The sequence below is a fragment of the Pangasianodon hypophthalmus genome, chromosome 22 (genome assembly GCF_027358585.1).
Source record: "Pangasianodon hypophthalmus isolate fPanHyp1 chromosome 22, fPanHyp1.pri, whole genome shotgun sequence".
NCBI classification, from domain to species: domain Eukaryota; kingdom Metazoa; phylum Chordata; class Actinopteri; order Siluriformes; family Pangasiidae; genus Pangasianodon; species Pangasianodon hypophthalmus.
The window spans coordinates 17110421-17134633 of record NC_069731.1 but is presented as its reverse complement, the minus strand read 5'-3'; the positions used below and the strand labels follow the sequence as shown (position 1 = coordinate 17134633).

General features: G+C 38.9%; 2 protein-coding genes and 1 long non-coding RNA gene across 6 annotated transcripts in view; 2 read left to right on the top strand and 1 right to left on the bottom strand.

The window, feature by feature from the left end:
- Positions 1-1208: 1208 nt before the first annotated feature.
- On the bottom strand, positions 1209-3305 carry LOC113541357 (uncharacterized). The gene is made up of 4 exons (XR_003404172.3): positions 3164-3305; positions 2678-2819; positions 2278-2438; positions 1209-2051 (listed from the first exon to the last, which is right to left on the bottom strand). It is a non-coding gene; the product is annotated as an uncharacterized LOC113541357 (long non-coding RNA).
- On the top strand, positions 2815-7053 carry myd88 (MYD88 innate immune signal transduction adaptor). The gene is made up of 6 exons (XM_026938292.3): positions 2815-3317; positions 4445-4546; positions 4789-4969; positions 5126-5217; positions 5468-5656; positions 6904-7053. Exons 1-5 carry the CDS (start codon positions 3008-3010, stop codon positions 5620-5622), a joined length of 840 nt encoding a protein of 279 aa, XP_026794093.1. The 5' UTR covers positions 2815-3007; the 3' UTR covers positions 5623-5656; positions 6904-7053.
- Positions 7054-12113: 5060 nt separating this feature from the next.
- Positions 12114-24213, top strand: part of oxsr1b (oxidative stress responsive kinase 1b) — a 52796-nt gene continuing 40696 nt past the window's right edge. For 2 of the 4 annotated variants that reach the window (XM_053227809.1, XM_053227808.1), the window contains exon 1: positions 12114-12405. In XM_053227809.1, coding sequence (XP_053083784.1) covers positions 12336-12405 — 70 coding nt within the window. In that variant the 5' untranslated portion in view covers positions 12114-12335. The remainder of the gene's footprint in view (positions 12406-24213) is intronic. The other 2 variants (XM_053227813.1, XM_053227812.1) reach the window with 1 other exon arrangement.

Here is a 24213-nt window from a genome sequence, read left to right as displayed (position 1 = left end):
GGATAAAGTGCTGAAGCCAACACCTTTCAGTCACAAGTTGATCCTTATACTGAACACATCACATAAATACACCAATCAGCCATAACATTAAACCTCCTGCTTAATAGTGTGTAGGTCGCCCTTGTGCATTGCTGTGGTATCTGGCACCAAGACGTTAGCAGCAGGTCCTTCAAGTCCTGCAAGTTGGATCGACTTGTTCAGGTAGGTGGTGTGTGACAAAGTAACATCCACATGAATGCCAGGACCCGAGGTTTCCCAGCAGAACATTGCCCAGAGCATCACACTGCCTCCGCCAGCTTGCCTTCTTCCCACAGTGCATCCTGGTACCATCTCTTCCCCAGGTAAGCAACACACACATGCACCCAGCCATCCACATGATAGAAAAGAAAATGCGATTCATCCGACCAGGCCACCTTCTTCCATTGCTCCATGGTCCAGTTCTGATGCTCACGTGCCCGGTGTAGGTGCTTTCGGCAGTGGACAGGGGTCAGCATGGGCACTCTGACTGGTCTGTGGCTACACAGCCCCATACACAGCAAGCTGCGATGCACTGTGTGTTCTGACACCTTTCTATTATAACCAGCATTAACTCTTTCAGCAGTTTGAGCTACAGTAGCTCTTCTGTGGGATTGGACCAGACGGGCTAGCCTTCGCTCCCCAAGTGCATCAGTGAGCCTTGGGCGCCCATGTCCCTGTCGCCGGTTGACTGGTTGTCCTTCCTTGGACTACTTTTGGTAGGTATTAACCACTGCATACTGGGAACACCCCACAAGACCTGCCGTTTTGGAGATGCTCTGACCCAGTCGTCTAGAAATCACAGTCTGGCCCTTGTCAAAGTCGCACAGATCCTTACGCTTGCCCATTTTTCCTGTTTCCAACACATCAACTTTGAGAACTGACTGTTCACTTGCTGCCTAATATATCCCACACTTTGACAGTTCCCATTGTAACGAGATAATCAATGTTATTCACTTCACCTGTCAGTGGTTTTAATGTTATGGCTGATCGGTGTATAAACGTGCCAAGTGAGCACAAGGACATCTAGATTTTAGCCAAAGAAAATATATAGCATAAGAAAATATATTAAGAAAAACATTTTACTTTTATTCACTTATTTTTCTTGTTTTTCCTAATCATAGTTGCAAGAAATATCTCACAATTCTTCATTTAACTTTAATGATTTAACGTTTACAGTAAGCCTTGATGTGTATTTGAAAGAAATAAGGTATTTTTTATTATTAATTCAACAGTGCATGTGTGTTTTGAGATGAAATTGTGAAAGTGTGAAACAGAAGAACACCATTCAGTGCCAGAGAATTACCACACACACACACACACACTCTGCAGGCAGATTTGTCTCATAAATGAGAAGTGAGAAGTTGTGGCAGCCTATTTCTGGTCTCTATTTACAAGAAAGGAGAAGAGAAGAAGCATGTTAATGATTGTATCTATTCCTGTGCTGAATGTGAAGCAGAGGAGGATTTACTTTTAATTAAAAGAGTAAATGCTTTTTTTTTTAATCCCTGCATGGAGTTTAGACCTCAAGGCTACATTTCACTTGACTTGTTAAATAACACTGTATTTTATGAAGGGCTTCTGTATGAGTTGAGTAGAAAAGTTGCAATTAAAAGTAAACCATTTTTGTGCTTCATCATGCGTGAAAATTCTTAGGTTTAGTGAATCTGAATAAATGCTGATTCATTTCATGAACAGTAACTTTCCAAGACAAATCAGTGTGAAAAATAAAAAATAAAAATAAACAAATAATAAAAATAAAAATAATTAATTTAGACTTCATGAATGTTGAGGGCCTGAATCGCGCCTCCATCCCGTGCTTGGAGTTTGCACGTTCTCCCAGTGCCTCGGGGGTTTCCTCTGCATACTCTGGCTTCCTCCCCAGTCCAGAGGCATGCGCTGTAGGCATTTCCTAATTGTCTGTAGTGTGTGAGTGTGTGCGTGATTGTGCCCTGTGATGGGTTGGCACCCAATCCAGCGTGTCCCCCACCTTGTGCCCCGGGTCCCCTGGGAAAGGCTCCAGGCTCCCTGCGGCCCTGTGTAGGAAAAGCGGCAAAGGAAAACAGATGGATGAATGGAATTTTCCAGGTTTTATACTTTTTGAATATGTAAAAAGGAGAATCAGAACCAGGGGCAAAATAGAATTGACTCCACACAGCCTCTGAGTTTTAATAATCTTAAGGGGCCTGAAGTGAAAAAAAGGAAAAATTGCATTTTCAACACATAAGAATGAGGCCCACAGAAACTAAACAGGCACAAGACCTAGAAATGCAAGGTTCTGTTTGTAGTCCATTTGCAAAAACTACATATCCCATGGATCAACGCAGGTGCGGACAAATCAGAGACTGCTCTTTCATCCGGGAACTTCGCCTGTCAGTTTCCTGGTTTCTCAACAGACTGACTGACGCAGATGATGTTCATTTCTATAAAAACACACATTAACATTAAGGGGAATGTTCACTGCCTGAAACAGACGCAGTAGTTCATGTTAGCCGCACGCTAACGCTAACTTTATAAGAAGGGACAAGTTTTTAGTTTAGTTTTTAGTTTAAACCATGATTGTAACATATTTAGTCTAAAACCTATTGCTGCGTGAAAAACCTCTCTGACAGATGATAAATGACTAGAAACAGAGTAAACGTGAGCTGTAAAAGAAAAGTACCTGAAATGGACAAGGGTGAAATTTTACTTCCGGTGTTAAGATGACGCGGATCAGCTCGGGCATGTGATTGGATGTGTGCCAATACGTCACTGATGATGAAATTCACGATTGTTTCCTCTTTCCCGGAGATAAACTTCGTAATCTAATAGATAAAGTGTACACACAGTGTAGTCAGATTAGTCTGTTCTGTTTCTTTCGTAAAAATTCTTTCTGAAATGAGTTAAAAGGAGCAAAGGAAGGTTATTACCGCCGTTCAGGAAAGTATTAATTAATCTATTAATTACTACTAATAGTAATAATAATAAGGTTGACACTTGTTAGTGGCTCATCATGTCGTCGAGTTCATCCTCCTGCGTGGACTATGAGTCGATTCCAGCCATAGCTCTGAACTACAGCGTGAGAAAAAGACTGGCTCTGTATTTAAACCCCACGAACACGGTGGCAGCAGACTGGACTGAAATCGCCGAGAAAATGGAGTTCACCTACCTGGAGATTAAAAACTACGAGAAGCGAGAGAATCCCACCCAGAAGCTGCTGGAGGACTGGCAGACCCGCGCCGGGGCCACGGTGGCGAAGCTGCTGTCCTTCCTGGAGCAGGCGGAGAGGAAGGACATCATCTCAGACCTGCGCCCGCTTATAGGTCACTTTTACTTATTTCTCTTCATGTATAGATCGAAAATCTGCCTCGTGCTTTTACGACATAAAAAAAAAATAATCATAATCAAATATACATAATCAAATATGCATATCAGATACATATACATATACATATCACATACTGTTAGGACTGCATTGCTTCAGAAGAGTCATTTGTTTACAAATAAATTACAAATTGTTGTGGTATGTAAGGGGCGGGGTTATGGTGGCTCAGTGGTTAGCACTGTCGCCTCGCATGTCAGAGGTTGTGGGTTCAAATCTCACATCTGCTATTTTCTCCCCATGCTTTGGGGGGTTTCCTCTGGGCACACCAGTTTCCTCCCCGAGACATAATCTGTAGGCTGGTTGGCATTTCCAAATTGTCTGTAGTGTGTGAATGGGAATGTGAACGAGCCCTGCAATCGGTTGGCACCGTGTCCGGGGTGTCCCCCGCCTTGTGCCCCGAGGCTGCTGAGATAGGCTCCAGGCTCCCCCATGACCCTGCATAGGATAAGTAGTACAGAGAATGGACGTGATATGCAAATTTGGCTACTTTTTTAGAGACACATACATGCACATTCATGCCATTATCCAGTCAGTCATGCAGTGCATCATGTGGCAGCAGGGCAATGTGTTAAATCATGCACAGTTTCAGTTAACATACGCATCAAACATCAGACTGAGGAAAAATGCAATCTTGTTGGTGGCTGGTTTGAGTGTTTCAGAAACTGCTGATCTTTCTCGTTGGGATTCTCTGGGATTTTCCATGCGAAATAGTCTCCATACAGAGTGGTGCGAAAAACAAAAAACACAAAAAAATGATTGGCTGATTGGATAATTGTGTGAGGGTACGGTGTGGTACCTTGAAGTTGTACGGTTTTATGTGTAATTTTAACACATGAAGCTTTGACTCTCAATAAAGTCAAAGCAAGTACAACTTTTCAATGTCATATTTTTTATATTACTTACATGTATTTTATCACATCTTAATAAAATGTTTAGAACATGAACTAATTTTTGTCCAAAAGGTCAGACTCTTACATTTCCATGATCTTGATGTTGCAGGCATGTTAATGAGTGTTAATTTGCAGCTACAGCATAATAAGGAGATGTCTTTGTTTCTGTGTGCAGATGACGACTGCAGGAAGTATCTAGAGAGGCAAAAGGAGCTTCCTGTTCAGGTGCCCGAGGTGGACAGCAGGCACCAGGATCGAGGCATCACCGTAAATGACGGTTTGTAATTTCAGCACAGCTCGGTGATTTTTTTTTCTGCTTCACAGCTAGGTTTAGCCGGATGTCACCAGACTTCACTGGACTCTGGACTGTGTAGGACTAGACAGCGGTTTCCTCTGATAAAACTCTTCTGATTGAGTTTGTGAGAAGACTCAGTGGAAACTAATCAAATTCAAATACTGTGATTGTGAAATTGGCTTTAATTTGTTTACTTCCTGATCTTGTCCTGATCTTGTGTTCAGGTCACATGCCGGAGATGTTCGACGCATTCATTTGCTACTGCCAGAGCGACTTCCAGTTTGTCCATGAGATGATCAGACAGCTGGAGCAGACCGACTACAACCTGAAGCTGTGTGTGTTTGACCGTGACGTCCTGCCCGGGACATGCGTGTGGACCATCACCAGCGAGCTCATCGAGAGAAGGCAAGGCTCAGATGCTTACAAGGCTTCATCTCCAGGCTCTAGACTTTGAACTCATTTGGTTAATGGCAGCTTTTTTTTTTTTTTTTTTTTTTAATAGTACGTTAAATGGATGAGACGTGATGAGATCTAGAGAAATCCTGACATTTTGTTTTTAAGGTGCAAGAGGATGGTGGTCGTCATTTCTGATGATTATTTGGAAAGCGATGCTTGTGACTTCCAGACTAAATTTGCCCTCAGCCTTTGCCCAGGTCTGTTTCTAAATATTAATTTTGCCTGATTGTTGATGTGTTTTGAAATAAAATCACTTTACTACACGTCTAGTCACACAGACACACTACAGCTACAGTTTATTGACTGTGGTGCTTTCCAGCATTTTATGTTTCTCACTCTTTTCTTTAAAATAGAAATATATCCACCTCATGGAAACTTCCTGTGGCTGCTTGCCACTTCCTGCCATGCTCTGATGTGTTGTTTTGAACTTATATTTTTTCCACACAGGGGCTCGGACCAAACGGCTGATTCCTGTGGTCTACAAGCCCATGACGAAGCCTTTTCCCAGCATTCTGCGCTTCCTGACAGTGTGTGACTACACCAGGCCATGCACACAGTCCTGGTTCTGGGTTCGACTGGCCAAAGCCCTGTCCCTGTCCTGAACACCGTACATCCAGCTCGCTCACTGCCACAACTGTAATTATTGTTTACATGCACTGCTACACGTCCTGAACATTTCTGGTTTCAGTTATTTCAGTTATTCATCATCTTTTTCTAGCTGCAGTGCCTGGTTCTTTTACTGCAAAAGTCACAGCTGTTGCCAAATTGATGCCTTATTTTATAGTTAATTTTAAAATTTATGTTCAGTTCAACTAAGTGATCTATATATATGTATGTATATATATATGAGAGAGAGAGAGAGAGAGAGAGCGAGAATTATATGGATTGAACAGATAATGTGTTCTAGAAAGATACAGATACAGAACGCTGATGGACTGCTGGAAATTCACTTGGAAGGTTTTTACTTCCTTGTGGGCAAACAGTCAGATATGAAGCTCGCAGGACAAAGAAACACCACGTTCATTAATGTGAATGTAAACAATACATTTTAAAAATAATAATTGCAAGAGCTGGAATGAAAGAAAAAGAAAAAAAATTCTTAAGCCACATCCACTCGGGTTTTAAATCTGAATACAGATCCACAGATATGAATATTTGGAGCATTAAACAAATACAGGTAGTGTGTATATGTCCAAAAGTATGTGAACACCTGACCATCACGCCAGTATGAGCTTGTTGGACATCTCATTCCAAAACAATGACAATTCTATATATATATATATATATATATATATTATACCATCAGTTCCTGACTTGACTGGAGGGAACAAGTGGGAAAATAGCTTCAGATTCTACTACAAATATGAGAAATATGTGAGATAATATATTAGTATATTATAGTTTTACAGCATATTTAAACTTCAGATATTATTCTGTCAACATTGTAGACAATTTTCTAAGTTTTCTGAGTTTTTTTCCACATCAGTAAGAATGTGAAATATGTTTTCTGAAAAATGCCAAGTTATGGAAGTTTATGAAATACTCGTCCAACATCCCTTCCACGGTAGGAGTGTAAACCGTCATAAAAGTTTTATATCAATAAATAGCAAAAAAAAAAATAATACTTCATCACAAAATGTGACTCAGCGCTAATTTATGGCTTGTGCAGTATTTCTAAGAATCCGTATGATTTCAAAAATGTTTTTTTTTTCCTTCTCACACAACTTTTTTCTTTTTGAATACTTATACATCATATACACTTGATTTGTCCCAGGCACAGAAAACTATAATTATTATTGAAAATCATTCATTTCATAATAAGATAGTCTGTTATTGTATAGAAAATATATCAGAAATTGAATGATTTTTCTTCTGTCTTTCAGAGCTTGCTTTATTGATGATTATCGCTGTACTCTGGCAAAGCTCTGTTTTTATATCCTTTTTTAAACTTTACATCCATAAGAAATATTTTATGCCTTTTGTACTCTGTTTAACTGGATCTTTTCTTAATAAAAAAATCTGTTGTATAAACAGATGTTTGTAATGAAATTATTATTTTTTTTAATGAGTACAACGTGAATAACAGAAGCACACAGACTCCAAAATAAAGATTATTACAACAAAATAAAAAAGAAAAGAAAAATGCAACAGTTTGGTGATGTCAGTGGGTCACCGGCTTGATACAGCTATTGCAAGCAAGCGATATGCAACCCAATATTAAGTGTTATTTACTTTAAGACTATCTGTTCCATTACTTTTGCTCGCCTAGAAATTGAGTAGCCTGCCACAAAAGGTGCCATGTTCTAAGTTATTTAACACGTCTAGATGTAAATATCAGGAAATGGAAGCTGAAATTGTGATCTATCATCTCATATTCATCTTTTGATCTCAAACCCAAATGTATTCAGTGTATAGCAAAAAAAAAAAAAAAAAAAGGATTGGCCTTGCTGTTCCAATACTTTTGGAAGGGGATTGTATTAAATGCTAAAGATTAAAGTGCCACTGCAGTGATTTTGCTGCATTGTGTTTGCAGGCAAGTGTTATAGCATCATAAAATATAAAAGCCAATCAGATTCCTGTATGCAAATGTGACACCAGTCTACAGGGGAAAGATCAAAGAAATTTTGGTTTATTAATAAAAGTAAAAGTGTAGACATTTAGTAAATGATTCCAGATCTAAGGAGCATCAAAACCTTGAGTATAAGCTGATACCCATACCCATCTGATATTTTTTCTTTAAAATCTATCAAGCTTTAAAATGTTTTTTAATTGAAGCAATTCACAGTGTAAAGTGTAAATATTAAAAAATCCTAACAACAGAAAAAAATCCTAACAATAGAAAAAAAACAACCGAGTGTCTTTATATGCAAACATTTCCAGTTCCAAAAATAAATTTATTTCCCAAATCCAATTCCAAACTTTGCCATTTGTTGCAGAATCTAATATGCAACATGTTTTCCCCCGATATCTGAAACACTTTTTTTTTTTTGGTTTCCCTGACATCTGTCCTGGGTATTAATTACATTTCATTACAATTTAAGTATAATTACAATTTAATTACATTCAATCTGGATGTCGGTATGTCGTATACACAGTATATAAATATTTCTTAAAATTAAGCAAATCATTTAGTCATTTGGTAAGTGCTTTTTCCTGGTCAAGGCTGCAGTGGATCTCTGGAAAACTAGGTGTGAAACTCACTGGATGGGACGCCTGTCCATCGCAGGGCACCACACACACACACACACACACACACACACACTACACTCTAATTTATATCTAGGGCCAATTTAGAATTGCCAGTGCATGTGTTTGGGAGGAAACCGGAGAACCCTGGAGGAATCCCACATCAAATCAGTGTGCAGTTCACATGATGCTGCTGTTTGTTTAGGCATGTTCTTTAAGCAACTCTGGGTTCTTCCAGAGACAGGTTTATTTAGTATATTGAGGTCATACGGGCACACAGTTTGACTCCATTGACCTAATCGTGTGACTTTTGAGGCCAACTTTTACTTCTGCTATTTTTATTTCTAAGTAATTTTACAGACTATATTGCTTTTTCCCTGGAGGTCAATATTAAGGGCTATTTTGTGTAGATTCATGAGATATAATCCAAGTTCAGTCCATTTTCCTTCCAGGTTGTAACGATACGAAATGGCCAAGGCCAAGGGGGGTGAATACTTATGCAATGCACGGTTTAAGAGCCTGCATATATCATATACCAAGAGCCGTGCAGTTAAGGAATTACAAAATGTGATATAGTACTTATTAAAGTTTTCCTTGTATTATTTCTTACTATTTGTCACTGTATGGACAATGATTACATGTTGGGAATTAAGAAGCAGCGTGTAAGCAGTTTGGTCCTGTTTAACCCCTTCGTAATATTTGCTTACTGCAACAGATGAGGCGATAATGTGTTTATGGCAAAACATTTTTGCCCTTCTCAGGCTTTTCTTTGATACTCTGCGTGGAGGTAAATAAAGACGTGTGAGAAGGTAATAAAGGTGCTGCTCTTGTGCTCCATGGTGGTACCAGGAGCATAATTATTCCTTCCTCTCATAACACAAAGTGTGTGTGCACACACTCACTGTAGAATAACACCTTTACAGATGTTCACAAAATGGCAAATAGTCTGTGTTAAGATATTAATAGTAAAATGTTAAAACGATTCATCGGAATGTGACATGAGTGGAAACTTTCATTCCGTTTCATTTCATTCCACTTCTTCTTTTCTCCTGCTTTTTTTTTTTTTTTTTTTCAACAAATTTTTCCCCCAGTTATTTTTCTTTATGCCTTTGTTTGTCTTTCTTCCATTTGTGAATCCTGGGTTTCACACTTGACAACACTTTCTCTAAACACTTTCATATCCTTTCCTAACTTTTTCAGCTCTGGGAAAGCTCAATATTTTCTCACATGCTCTAAATCAATCAATGTTTTCTGATCCCACTGCAAACCACACTGCAAAAAAAAAAGTTTGAGACTGATTAAACATTTCATGCATTAAATTAGGAGTAACAAAGCAAACATTCTAGCATATCCTAATGAGGAACATTCAAGTAAATGAACTAGAGCATGCCAATGAGGTTACAGAGTTCTGAGCTCGGGTGGCACGGCGGTGCATAACAGCTCCAGGCTCTCCTGTTCGATCCTGAGCTCAGGTTACTGTCTGTGTGGAATTTTGCAGTGTCTGTGTGGGTTTCCTCCGGGTTCTCCGGTTTCCTCCCACCTCCCAAAACATGCTGGTAGGTGGATCAGGTATGCTAAATTGCCCCTTGGCTCTAAAACACGGATAGATTTTTCCAAGGGGAGTGCAAACTTCTGCACTCAACTATATTTATTTACCTTGCTGCCATTTCATTCCCTGCATGCATGTTTTCTCTGTAGTAATGCATTAACATATTCAAAATATTTTTCTTTCTTTTTGTTTTTTTCCCACTAGGATCTTATGGAAGCCTTGGAGTCCCACTGGACGGTGTGTAATATTAAACACAAAGCCACTGGAGCAGTATAATATCTTGCTCTCATACATTTAAAAATAATTACACTGTCAGGCATGAAGTATTTCCATGATTACTGTACAGTATGTATGCATGCGTTTTTGCCATGCAGAGGCATTTAGGAAGAAGAGAAGCTGAGGCACGTCATGGCTCTAATTTGCAGGTTAAATGAAGTGAAAGTGGCAGAACGAGGATTCAAGCCCTGCTGGGAACAAACACAGTGGAAAACCACTAACAGTTGCCTATGCAAAACAGCTGGCCTGCCACAGAGGACTCTAAATACATCAACTTCCTCTTATACAGGTGAAGCTGAACTGCACTGAACCCTGTACATCATTACAAATAAAGAAAAAACTTTTAATATGCTGAAATTTGAGATTTGGAATCAGACTTTTTCAAATGTGTAAAAATGTTATTCCTAAATCAAAGCAGCTGCTGAATTCTCAGATCTGATTGGACAGAAGTTGTTGATTAGTTTTCTATAAGAACAGCTCTGATAATCATTCTGTCTGCCCATCTTTAAATAATAATAATAATAATAATAATAATAATGATAATAATAATAAACAGATTAGAAGATGTGTTGTTATTTAATCATCAGTATGAATCTTTTCTGTGAGGAGACATTTATTTAACATTTATGGAAGGAGTCTCCAGTGTCAGCACTGCGTAACAGTTAGTAACACACTTCAGGATGTACTGTTATAGGAAAATAATCACCTTCGGGCTGGTAACAGTGACTCGGGCCGCATCACACAACCCTGTTGTCCATGATTTTTACTATAACAGCACCCAAGTGTTTTATTCCTTATGTATTCACTTTATATCTACAAATGCGTAACCACATGCATACATATATACAGTATGTACATAATGTATATTCACGTCTATTCTACTTATATGCAAATATATTGACTTTGCATGTATAAGACTTAAGGCTCAAGAGCTGGCTCAGTATTTAAGCCACAAGATGGCGGCAAATGATTCAGCCCCAATTCATCAGCAGCAGTTCAGCAGTTAGCAAACAGTGCTTGAAACCATAAGGTGATGAGTTTAAATCCCAGCACTGCCCTAGAACCACTGTTTGGTCCTTTACAAATCAACTGCTCAGCTCTGCTCTTGGATTGGATTCGGCTTCACTTGGATTAAAGTGTCTTCCAGTATATCTGACAAAGTCCACACAGTTTAGGACTGTTCCTGCAAAAAGGTCAGCAGATTTACAATCCTATTTAACACTAAAACAAAACAGAAAGGAAAGGAAAGAAAGGAAAAAAGAAGAAATAACCCAGATTCAGTGTGCCACATGATATTCAGCGTCTAATGCTCCATCTCCACAACAAGAATAAAATACCAAAAAAAAAAAATTAACATTCACATTCACATGGTTACAAGGAGATTTATCCCAAAGATGGATTTTTTTTTAACTTTCGAAAGTAAAATTTGCTGCTTTGATATATATATATATATATATATATATATATATATATGTATATATATATATATATATATATATATATATATATATATATATATATATATATATATATTGTATTATTATTAGACTTTTTATTAGCTCAAGGCAAACATAAACAGCCTATATATACATATATATATATATATATATATATATATATATATATATATATCTCACATAAAATAATGGCGTTAAAATTCTGATGTAAATTTTACATTTGCTTGTGTGTGGCGCGCGAGCGCCCCTTCCAGTCTTCTTCTTCTTCTTCTTAACTGGAAGTTAATTTCCGCCATGATGGGTGTTGCGATCATAAGCGGTTCTGGTGTATTGCTATGTAACACTTTTACATTTATCATAAATTGTCGTGCAATTTAATATTTAACATAACAGCGTTCTTCAAATTTTTGTCCAATATTTAAGTCATGCTGGCTTCTTTTTCTTCTTATTCTTCTTAAAAGCTTTTTTCCACACCCAATATGGCCGCCGTCTGTGTCCCTCTGTGTGATACATCCCCAAGATGGCTGCCATTCACGTCCGCGTTAGCTGTACCCACCAAACATGGCCGCTAACTGTGTCCATGTCTGTGGCGTCAACACCCAAGATGGCCGCCCACTGCATCCGTCTCTGTTCCGCAGGAATGTGGAAGGCGGCGGCCGCGGCGCTAGTGCCAAACTTTGGGGAATGATAGCGGGCGCTGTATGGGAGCCGCTGTTTGAGGGAAGTATCATCGTTGGACGGCCTGCAGTAGCAATTTGCACGTTTTCAGAAAACCACCTGAGACTGGAGAGCTTGGATTTGAGCGGCATTTAAAAAGAAAATACGGCTTTAACACAATATTTAAGCCATGTCGGAGGACCTGAGCTCCCAACCCTGGTCCATTAACAAGGATGACTATGAACTACAGGAGGTCATTGGTAAGTGTCGTGGAAAATGTATACAAAATTTGTTGATACTTTAAGCTGAATAAGCAGTTAACGTTAGATGGTCGCACACGCTGCTTATAAAACATTTGTGCCTGCGTGTGGAAATAGAGTTGAGGCATTTCACATGGGCCGAGTCGCAAATGACTCGCTATGAGACATATAGTGCACTACGTGTGGCGTAGAAGCCGTTATGTTCTTCCCTTTGTAGTGCACGTATATAGGAAGTAAGCCGCCGTTTGGGATTCAGCCATGGCTGGGTGGCCAGGTAGCTTGCTAGCTAGGGAGCTAGCTACGCTTTAGGGGCCGTTTTGTTGTTAAATAAAGGAAGTAACGTTTTATTTATTTTTTTAAATGTTGCTCATAATAGTGTACATGAGTGTATAGCGTGTGTGTGTGTGTCCTTAACTGTAACTGAAATGGTTTATGAAGCCAGGTTTAGGTTTGAACTAGCTAGCTGTGTTTAAACAGAGTTCGGGTATGATAGCTTAGCAAACAATGCTCAGGCTCAGAGCAGGTGGGTTAATGGGTGTGTGTGTGTGTGTGTGTGTGTGTGTGTAGCTGTCAGTATTCATAGCTAACTTCATTCTCAAGGAGAGAGTGCTCCTGCAGTCCACCACAAGGCCACAACGCCTTTAATAACTCTTTTTATTAACTCCTAGCACCTGAGATCAGGTGTTTAAGGGCAGGAAAACACTCAGCATGTCCTAAACTGCATCCTGTTCACTACATAGTGCACTAGTTTTAGTAGGTTTGTAGTTGTGTCTGAATTTCTGAAAGCGTAATGGACACTTGTTAGATCCCATAGTGTGCTGCTTCATAACGTACCACATAATTCAGCATATAGAATACCCATAATGCAGTTTGTAGGGGGTAAGGAGTAGGTGTAGTGCACTAGGGGACATCCAGGACCAGGGTTGAGCCCTCCCTGTGTAGGTCAGTACCTAATAGTTTAGAGGTGCTGTGAAATAATGCAAGAGAAAGCTCATTTCATGGACGTTGGGGAGTACTGAACGTAACTGTAAACGGATAAAAAGTATGACATGTTGGTGTTTAATTAATATACAAATGCAAATACTGGCGCAGGTTATGTGTTTAGAAGTTTAGAAGTCCAGGGCTGCCAGAAAACCACTATGAGACCCTCAAGCATGAGACCCTCGATTTGTCTCACTTTCAGAAAAAAGCTCCTGCCATATGAATGTTTGTATATATGTGTGTGTGAACGTGGGGAAATGACCAGAACCCTGATAATGAGGTTATCTATAGGATCCATATGGCCTCGTGGCTCTTCTGTATCTGCACGTGGCTCCTCTCCAGCTCACACACTCAAAGCTTTACTCATGTTTATGAAGAACTCGCTGTGGATGCACTGATACCTCTGACTTCCTGACCACAAACTCCACCTGCATGCTGACACACAGTCAGTGAGTTTAACTGTGTGTGTGTGTGTGTGAGCAGAATGATGAGACGTTACCGAGACTCTCCTTCCTTCCTTAAAAATTTAATTGTTCAATGGCTAAGTCTTCTTAGACTCCACAGCTTTGGACCAATCACCTTCCTGTACGGTAATTAGTTCCTGTTTCCTGCTCACTGGAGTGGAACCTGATGTGGTCCTCTCCGTTTGTAGCCCATCCATCTCGAGCTTCGTCGTGTTGTGTGTTCTGAGATGCTTTTCTGATCAGCACGGTTGTAAAGAGTGATTACCGTCAGCTTGATCCAGTCTGCTGCTCACTGGATGTTTTTGTTTTTCTCATTATTTTGATACTGTTGTGAGATAGGATTGGGAGAGTAAGATTGTGTAAGATTGTGTGCCCCCTAACTATCACCAGCTGACGATAGTATCATGGCTCTGAGAGGAAGAAGGAAGGGGGCGTGGCTAGACATACATAACATGTGTCGTGTACACATAACGTCATTATGGTGGAAAAAGTAACTGATTATGAGTTGACTAGCTGCAATTGCTGCAATTTTTGGCGTTTTAAGGTCAGCAATGGTGACAAAACTGAAGTCAGGGCTGTATGTAAACGTGACGAGTTATTAGCTGTAACCTAACTCATTATGAGATTCAAATAAAATAAAATAAACTACACGTGCATGTGCTCTGTGGTGAAAAGCAGCTGAATTCTTGTATAGTGAAGTCGCCCTGATAAACAACGCACTGTTTCATTTTCTTCAGTTAAATCTCCGTTCATGAGTAAAGACATTCATGGCTTTATCTGTTTGAAAGCTACGATGTGTCGGAGAAAGCTGTTGTGTTGCTCTGCTCCGAAGTCAGACAGCAGGTTATTAAGGTTTGTATATGATACAAAATAGGTGAAAAGTAAACACATTATGAGCTCCAACACACTTTATTTTTGTCGATCTCTTTCCCACAGACATTTAAATCATCCAACTTTGATAGCTATCGCGATAGTTGGAATCTGTCCAGCGATTCCCGATAGTATCGTTGATCACATGAAGCCTGAAGTCTGAAAATCCCAGCAGTTTCTGAAAAACTCAATTCAGTCCGTCATGTACAGAGCGAAAAGGCTTCTTGTAGCTAAACTGTAGCCTTGCTCTATAATTTCAGGTGGTGCAGAAAACGTTCATCGCATCGCAGCAGTGATTTGCTCTCACGATGTCAGCCATGCTAATAAATCAGCAGGTGGTGTTTGGCTGGTGGATTAACCAAGCACAGCGAGGATGAGGCTGTTGTAAAGCACTGAGGAAGTCCTGATGATAAGGGTTTATTATTATAATTGCAGCAGCAGGCTGGAGGTGGAGGTGACGTGTGTTACGCAGGCATCTGCAGAGCCGTTTTATATCATGCAAATCAGAAACTGTGATATATTTTTATACAAGTAAATAATTGCCAGCTGACTGAAGCAGCTAATGTGATGTTATAATTTTCTGCTTAGTCATTAACTGTGAAAATTTAAAAAAAATCTTTTTTAGTGGTAATTTTTTTTTGTATTTTTAGAAATAATATAAATTTTAATAATATAACAATAATAAAAAAATTAACAATAATAAAAATACATGTATTTTTATTAAAAAAAAATACAATTTGTAATTAATAATTTCTATTATATATTCTGTTAAAAATTATAATTCTATTATATTCTAATAAACAAATTTATTATTATTTATAACAGTTTTTTTTTTTTAATGTAACACTTCTGTATTGCTGGCAGTTTGTGAGCAAACGTAACTATCATGATGCTCATCGTGTGTCGTACAAATACCTTCAGGAATTGTAGTGATGATGGTGATGATGATAATTATTAGAGTTATTATAAACCATGATAAAAATCTTAGGTTGTTGTTGTGCCCAGCTGGATGTGAGGACATGGGAAGAGAGCAGTGCTCACTTTTAAGCGTGCTCAGCACAAACCATTGTTTTGGTTACTTCCCGGGTCGAGTGCTCTTGTTATTTCGTGGATATTTCCATCTCAGAGAGCATCAGGACTCAGCAGCGTGGCTCTCTCTGCCTCTCAGTGCCGCTTTGCCAGATGAAATTAAAAGCTTTTGCTTGTTTGTCTATTATTTTGTATTTACAGGCAGTGTGAAGCATCCATGCGTTAGCTGTGCTCAGAAGTGATCATGTTGTGACGTCTGCTTTTTCTTTCTTTCTTTCTTTCTTTCTTTCTTTTTAAATTGAAATACTTTGTATTTGGCAAATCCTCATTGGAACTGAAATCTCATGTTTCTGAGCAACACCAGTAGTTAAAGAGCAACCAGGCTTCTTCACCGGTCAGTTTTCATTTATTATATTTAAACAGGTGTCATTATGAGCTGAATTCCAAGCTGGCTGAACAAAACAATCTTCAAACCGCATTAATTATTAATAAGCAAATATGTGAATGTCGGATTTGGATCAAATTTCCATGGTGAAGAAATGTAATTATGAGATTCTATTATAGGATTAGTCTGGTATTAATCAGACTTAATCAGACAAACCCCAGGCAACGCACAGTCAGAATATTTCTACATGCAGCATGTCCTTTTGATAGATGCTTCAAATCTCCAACTTTTCAAAGAGAAGTCTGAAGTTTAGCAATTCTGTTAATCTGTTTAAGCTGCCTCAGTCTGTCGTCTGGAGATCGCGAACTCGATTCCTGACCACATGACAGCGAAAACTCTTCATGCTGTCTGTGTGGGAAGGATGGCATATTCTCTCTCTCTCCGGTCGATCACAGTGACACTAGCCATTCATGGGCATTGTGTATGCAGAAGAGGGCAGATAGCACTTTCCTCCGAGTGTCTGAAATGCTGCCCTGTGACGCAGCATGAGCAGTCAAATGCTCTCCTGAATTTAGGCTGGTCTTAAATGAATATCTTGTCAGATTATCCTGTGGTGTGTGGCAGGTAAAATCCACTTTTTAAACCAATATTAAAGTAAACTTGTTCAGTATTTATGACTCAGTGTCCTGTAATGGCGGGGGAGGGGTGGAGGGGTGGGACTGTGTCTTGACAACTCGCATGAAAGACTGATCCCCAACAACAGCCGAAACACTGACCTGAGCTGAAACACTGTCCACCATGTTTGTTTTTAAATTCTGAGAGTGTGGGGTGTTTAATTCTGGGCTGATCGTGTTTATGTTGGGGTGGGGCTTATGGTGTGCGAGGAATCTATGAACTTTATCATTATATCTCACATATTTTCAATGTTTGTATTGTCATTTTGTAATGTCATTTAATATGTAAGGAATAAAGCACTTGGGGGCATTTTGTTATAGGCAAATAATCAACAAAGCCTTGGTGAGATGCGACCCTACATGCAATGAGTTACTGTTACCACCCCAAAGTTCTACACCAGCTCTCTTAAAGTTCTTTTAAAGAACGACGCATCATACTTTTTTATCCATTTATAGTTATAGTTATTTATAACATAGTTATTTATGTTGGTTCCATATTAACAGCTATAAACAGTCATTGCCTCATGAATGTCTTTCTCTTGAAGACAGAAATTCCCCAAACTACAAAACCCTTCATCCTGAGAACTTTTCAGTTTCAGAGGACTTCAAGTTGCAGCTTTAATTCTGACTGTTACACTGGACACTCTTTCCAAAAACGCCAAATAAACATCTCCTCACAGAAAGCTTATGAACATGTCAACACTTATTTAAAAAAAAAAAAAAAAAATCGCTGTAGAAACGATACCATATTAGACTGAGTGTGTTAATATAGACCTGTGATTGGAATTACAGCCGAAACTTCTGTCAGAGCCGCTGTTACTCAGAATGACTCCACACCTTCTGACCAATCAGAATCGAGGATTCAGCTGCGCTGTGGTATAACTTCAGAGGGACTGTGGGATATGTAGCTAGCTGGTGTGATTAGGATCTGAATGCGACATGTCTCAGTGAGGTCTAGAATGATGTGAGGAGTGTGTGAGGCATGCAGAGGAGACGTAACAGAGGCTGCCTGATATCTGGAGCGACGAGAGCTGCAAGCGTGCATGAAGGAGGTCATTGAGTGCCACTGCTCTGAGGTAGCATTGTCCTTCTCCGGCCACGTGGACTTCACACAGCCGGGCAGGAATACACGCTCGCGCACACACACAAACACACACACACACACACACACACACACACACACATATATATATATATATATATATATATGTGTGTGTGTGTGTGTGTGTAATATATATATATATATATATATATATATATATATATATATATATAAATATATATAAATATAAAATGTGTGTGCAAAGAATCAACCCTTTTGAGTCTGGTTCCTCTCAAGGTTTCTTCCTCATATCATCTAAGGGAGTTTTTCCTTGCCACAGTCCTCTCAGTTGCCTCAGGCTTGTTCACTAGGGATAATTTTGTCTAACATCTAGGACTGTTTGCATGTTTTTGTTTCTTGTGTTCTGTAAAGCTGCTTTGAGACAATGTTCATTGTTAAAAGCACTATACAAATAAAACTGAATTGAATATATATATACACATTTTCCTCATGAAATGCCCTTCGTCCATGGTCTTATAGTTACCTGAACACTGTAGATGTGCAGCCTGGGGGTGTGAGAATATACTGATATAATTGTATACCCTGATAAGGAAATCTGAGTCTTGGCCAGTTCCCGCCCACCAGCCAGCTCTCCCCTGTCATACGACATCTACCATCCAGCAAAGGTGAAGGCTAACACATCCTTCCTCTGAGACACGTGAAGCCAATCTGTCACATCTTTCTGAGCTGCTGCTCATGCTGCATCACAGTGCAGCTTATTATACTCAATCCTCTACAATTCCTGAAGAGCACTACCCTCCCTCTTCCACATACCTGAGCTCACAGAGCGAGAAGAAGCCCCTCCCACCCACAGAGCATGGCCAGTTTTTCAGCACCTTGCTTGAAAATGTACTGCATGATCAGATAAAACAGAGACAACGAACATTTCACGTTGTTTCGACAGGGATTAGAAACTATTTATTTCTTATTTTGTGTAGTTCTGAACAGAAACGATGGTTGTACGCTCCTGCTCCAGCGCTCCGCATCTCCCTCTTTAGCTGGAAAACGACTCATATGGAAAGAATGGTTAATGACGTTCTTTGCATACGATAGCCTGCTAGCTTAGATTTGTAGAATTGTAAGAGAAGTACTTTACCTTTGTAAACCCGGTTATCCAACGTCATACATTCCAGTAGCTAGGCTGCAGGAAGTGACAAATTCTGGACAGGAAGTTAGAAAAAATGTTGAGGTTTAAGATAAACTTTCTTGAAACAGAAAGATAACATTATTATAACTGATGGATAAAATAACATTTTCACTCTGGAACAGTTCCGTTTGAATTTGTTTTTGTTTTTGATTACGTTCATTAAAAAATTTCTTTTGTTTTTGTTTTCGTTTTTGTTCGTCGTAACGTTTATAATCCCTGTGTTTAGATAAACTTGTTCCAGCACGTTAGAGAAAATTGTTCTAGCAGTAATTAAATAAAATGATCCTTGTACTGCTGGATTAGTGTAATTTGGCCTGTAATAACCTTCTTGTTTAAAAAGCTGGCACTGTGATGTGCTGAAAAACGTAATAGCGGGTCATAAATTTGAAATCCTGTCTCTCATCTCTTGGTTCAGGTACGTAAAGTGATGTGAAAAAAATGTAGGTGTTTTTCTATCCACTTCTTTTATGTGAAATTTGTCAAAGTGCATAAAAATAGAATGGAAAAAAAGGCAGAAATTGAAAAAACACTTGGCTGAGGAGGAAATTTTGATTTACTGCTAAAGATATGATGCAGAAAAGAAAGGGGGATGATGTGTGGTTCACGCCATGTGAGTAAACATTATAGTCCAAAAATTAAATGAGCCAAATGTAGTCTAGATTATTTGCTCATTTAATTTTTGGGCTATAATGTTTACTCACTATCAAAAAAGCATATTGCATACAGCAAAGACCACTTTTAAAAAAATATTTCTGCAGCTTGTTTTTAATTCCTTTTGTTTTTTATGGTAGAAGATTTTCTTCTGATCTATATTTCGTTCATTGTACGGTAGCCGGGAGCTAAACGAGGGTTGCCAGATCAGACCAGTCCAACTAAAGAGAATGATTAGAATCTTTCCAAGTTATCTATCTTATCTTGTTTATATGTAACAGAGCACTGTAGCACATTATAATGTTGAGAGTGGGCTAAAGAGGAGTGAGAATGAGAGGAAACCACCTCACAAAGGCTTAGTGAAGGTTTTAATCTACAAATATGATGATTCTAATATATGCAGAAAGCCCACAAGCTAATTTGCATGCAAATATTGCAGACTTGGCAGCACCGTGCGAGGCCCAACACAACACTACTTCTCCTTCTTTTGTTTCACTCTTTTGTTTACGTGCACTGGTCAGCTAGCTGAAAATTTTGGCTGTTGCTGTGAAATAAATATAAAATATTCAAATTATGTCACTGCAATTAAGATGCAAGTAATAAGATTCTCCAGAGGTGGAAAACCTAAAGCTAGAGCTTTATCTCTGACTTTTACAAAAATGCTGACACTGGAGACTCCTTCCATAAATGTTAAACAAATGTCTCCTCCTCACAGAAAACCTCACCAAATTAATGCTTCCGCCGCACAAGTCCCTTTGAGATACGTCTGACACTATAAGAGCTGCTGTTATAATAAATTAAACAACAACTTCTAGGACAGACAATTCAATAACACTATGGTATAAATAATTATAGTAGTTTAAAGATAAACTACTGGTCTTTTTCCAGTCATCCACTGTTTCAAGTTCAGTGAGGTTCCACATGTTGTGCATTGAGATGCTTTTCTGCGCACCACGGTTGTAAAGAGTGATTATCTGGGTTGCTGTCAGCTCGAACAAGTCTGACCCTTCTCCTCAGATCTCTCTCGTTAACAAGGTGTTTCTGCCTACAGAACTAATGCTCACTGGATGTTTTCTGTCTTTCACACCCTTCTGTGTGCTGAAAATCCCAGGAGATGAGCAGTTTCTGAAATACTGAAATCCTCACATCAGCCCATCTGGCACCAGCAACCACGCCACTGTCAAAATCACTGAGATCGCTTTTATTTTATTTATTTATTTTTTAATGTGATCGATTCAGTAAAGCTTCAGCATAAAGTATCCACACTTCCCTGCTGACTGGGACGATGAGCACATCGACATGGAGAAGCAGCCAGCTGAGGTGTAACCAAATAACGTCAGCTGGCTTTTCCGTTCTTCTCCAACATGGTAACCTAGTAACGTCATATTCAATTATTTGAATTAGAAGCCATGAATCCAAAACAGACCTCAATAAAACTGCGTTGCTACAAAGCTGGTTTGTACCACAGCGGGAAAAAAAACGAAGCCCCTGACTCTCCTGCTGTAACGTGACGCTGAACATGAAGGCTTTTCAAGGAACACGCCCTGGAATTTTCTCCTGGAAGGTTGTTGTGCTTTGCACTGACTGTGTTTGACATTCTCTTAAGGCCATATCACTCAAACAGGCGATAAGAGCTGCTTGAACCTGAAACCGCAGTACCTGTCGTATTTCTTCTTTCTGTGATTCTGCTGTTAAAAGCTACTTAACTCCTCAGTCAACACCCCATTACATGTCACCAGGCTGGTGACTGAAATCTCCTTTTTAGCTTTTTACTTTATAATGAACTGATTAACAGTAGTCGTTTATACAGTGGTGACATATTCATGTGCAAATATCTGATTAACATACAATTACTTCTCCAGCTTCAACAGTTCAAGTAGTCAGTAGTCTGTATTTTTATTTTTATTTTTTTAGCCTGAGCCACTGAGCGTTTTCAGGTTGTTCATCCGTCCGTCTGAGATTCTCGTTCGCACGATATCTCGAGAATGAGTGGTTGAATGTTTGTAGGATTTATATGGAATTATCATTGTAACCAGCAGACCAAATGAATCGATTTTAAAATCTAGGATCAAGGCCACGGCGAGGTCAAATGTCTGAAATGTCCCCCCCAATAGCTCCCTTCCTGTTTGAAGTATATTTTAAGAGTTGTTCTGGCACATAGACTGGACTTGTTGGTGGCGGAGGCTTCCCTGTCGACGCTGTTGGCATTGAGTTCGACTTGTTGATTTATCAGCTAAAATACCAAAAATATTTATTACATAAAGTATTACCATCCAGCATTCTGGCATTGCTTGGTGTGTTTGCATGAGCCGAATCATTTTCAGGGCATGAAAAAGGGCATGAGCATGAGCTTCAGGATTGACTCTTTCAGTTTTTAATGCCTGGAATCAGGGAGTCGACTTTTTTTCTTTCTTTCTTCTCCTCGACTCCCAGCAACTTCGATGTGAACCAAACGCAGGATGGAGTATTGATGACTCGAGACACAATATGTATTACAAATATATCTTGAATAAGATAAGAAAATTAAACGATGTAGCATTTATCAGCATAAAAAAAAAAGCTGTTACTTATTGATTCAGATAGCGACTCTACTGACATTATTACATTAGGCTACATGATGCATTCTCAGTCACAAAAATGCATTATTAGTGCAGGATGTTAAATGTGAATGAAAATATGCAAATGCCGAGTAAAAAGAAATGCAGCATAGACCAGTTCGGGTTCATGTTTTGAAGCGAGAAAACCTTCGACATTCTTCGAAATTCTTCAGAAACGTTGCCTTTGTTTGGTCGAGGCATTTCAAAGTCTAACAGAAGAGCCCTCGTTACGCATTTTCTTTAGTCGACTGTGTCCACAGCGTTTGACTAAAGTAAACCGTGTTATCTCTGCTGTCTCAAGTGCAGCTGAGCTTGTTACAAGGTGGGACTTATTTTTTTCCGAGGATGAGGCAGAATTCATTAGTGATATTTTGAAAGGAAACTAAGATTCTTGGAATAAGAAAAGGGTGATTGATTGATGGTGTAGGGAGTATAGGACCGCGAGTTGAGCAACCTGATCTTTATGTTCCTCGCAGTTAAAATTCACGGTTCCTTCTTTCATCTGTGGTTGAAGAATTAAAGCGTAGCCCTTCAACCTGACTGATGGAGCTTGGACATCCTGAACAACCTGATCGTCTGCTTTACTTTCTCAGCTGTGATGACAGTCGAGTAAATCTAGGGGCCATTCTTCAAATTCCTGTTTTTAGGCCGAAACACAAGCAGTAAAATAACTCGCCGAATTATGTTTGCTGTTTGTTAGTGATTAGGGGTGGGTGATCTGGCAAAAATATCATATTGTGATTCTTAAAGGCATTTCTACGATACGTGATGTATTGTGATTATTTATATATATAATATTTGAAAAATATAAAATTAATATAGTGCATGTTTATATATATATATATATATATAAATGTATCATACTCAGATTTTCATAATTTTTTAAAAATGGACTTTTATATTTAATAATTAAATAATGTTATGATACACTTTTCTGAAATAACATATTGTGATTTCTTTCTGTTAAATTTTTTATTTTTTTAAAATAATTATTTTGCTGATTTTGCCCTTAATCTTTTCATCTTTTCATTGTTAAAAATGTATTTATTAAAAATAATTTTTTAAAAATTTATTTATTTTTAAAATATAAAACAAATTATTTAATGTACTTATATTTGTACATTAAAGATTAAAGAAATGATCTGTGCAGATCTGCTGGACTACAGGTGCGAGGAGACGCTGATTTATGAGGCTCTTTAACCCTAAACGTTCCCCGACTGTGGCAGCTTCTCCGTTCTCTCTCCAGCCACATGATCTTGTGTCTGCGCCGAGATTTTACATTGTAACATGAATTATTGATGAATAATGGAATGAATGGGGCGTAATGATGAGCTCATGATTACAGTAACACGATGTCCGTGTATTTCACCCATCTCTGTTCTCACATCAGCGTTGAAAATAGATGCTGTGCAAATGGAGGAATTGTTGGAGCTTAATTTAGGAAAATGGACTTATTCAAACTGTGGCTTGAGAGGAGCGATGCTGTTAATACGGTTTATACCACAGCGCGGTTGAACGCTCGATTCTGATTGGTCAGGAGGTGTGCATTATTTTGGTATAACAGCACGACTCGGACAGTAGTTCCGGCTGTAACTTCAATGATGGTTTTATATTAAAACGCTCGTTCTAATACGTTATTGTTACTATAGTAACAGCTGATACACAGGGACTTGTACGGTGAGCACACCACATAATCTAAGACGACTAATAAACAGATTTTAAAAATGTGTTGTTTAACAAAGTAAAACCTGGAAACCTTGATGTGGTGATGTTTTTTGTTAGGAGACGCTTCTTTATCCTTTAAGAAAGGAGTCTTGGTTGTAAGCGCTTTGCAACAGTCAGAGTGATTTGCGAAGTTTAAAGCTCAGGAAAGTCTTCAGGACAGAGGAGTTTACGCTTTCCAGATTC

What these genes read in the sequence shown, in the direction of transcription:
- myd88 (XM_026938292.3), top strand. Translation starts at nt 3,008, where the DNA reads ATGTCGTCGAGTTCATCCTCCTGCGTGGACTATGAGTCGATTCCAGCC. An exon ending in AGACCTGCGCCCGCTTATAG is followed by an intron (nt 3,318 to 4,444) that starts GTCACTTTTACT and finishes TTCTGTGTGCAG; the next exon opens with ATGACGACTGCAGGAAGTAT. An exon ending in AGGCATCACCGTAAATGACG is followed by an intron (nt 4,547 to 4,788) that starts GTTTGTAATTTC and finishes TCTTGTGTTCAG; the next exon opens with GTCACATGCCGGAGATGTTC.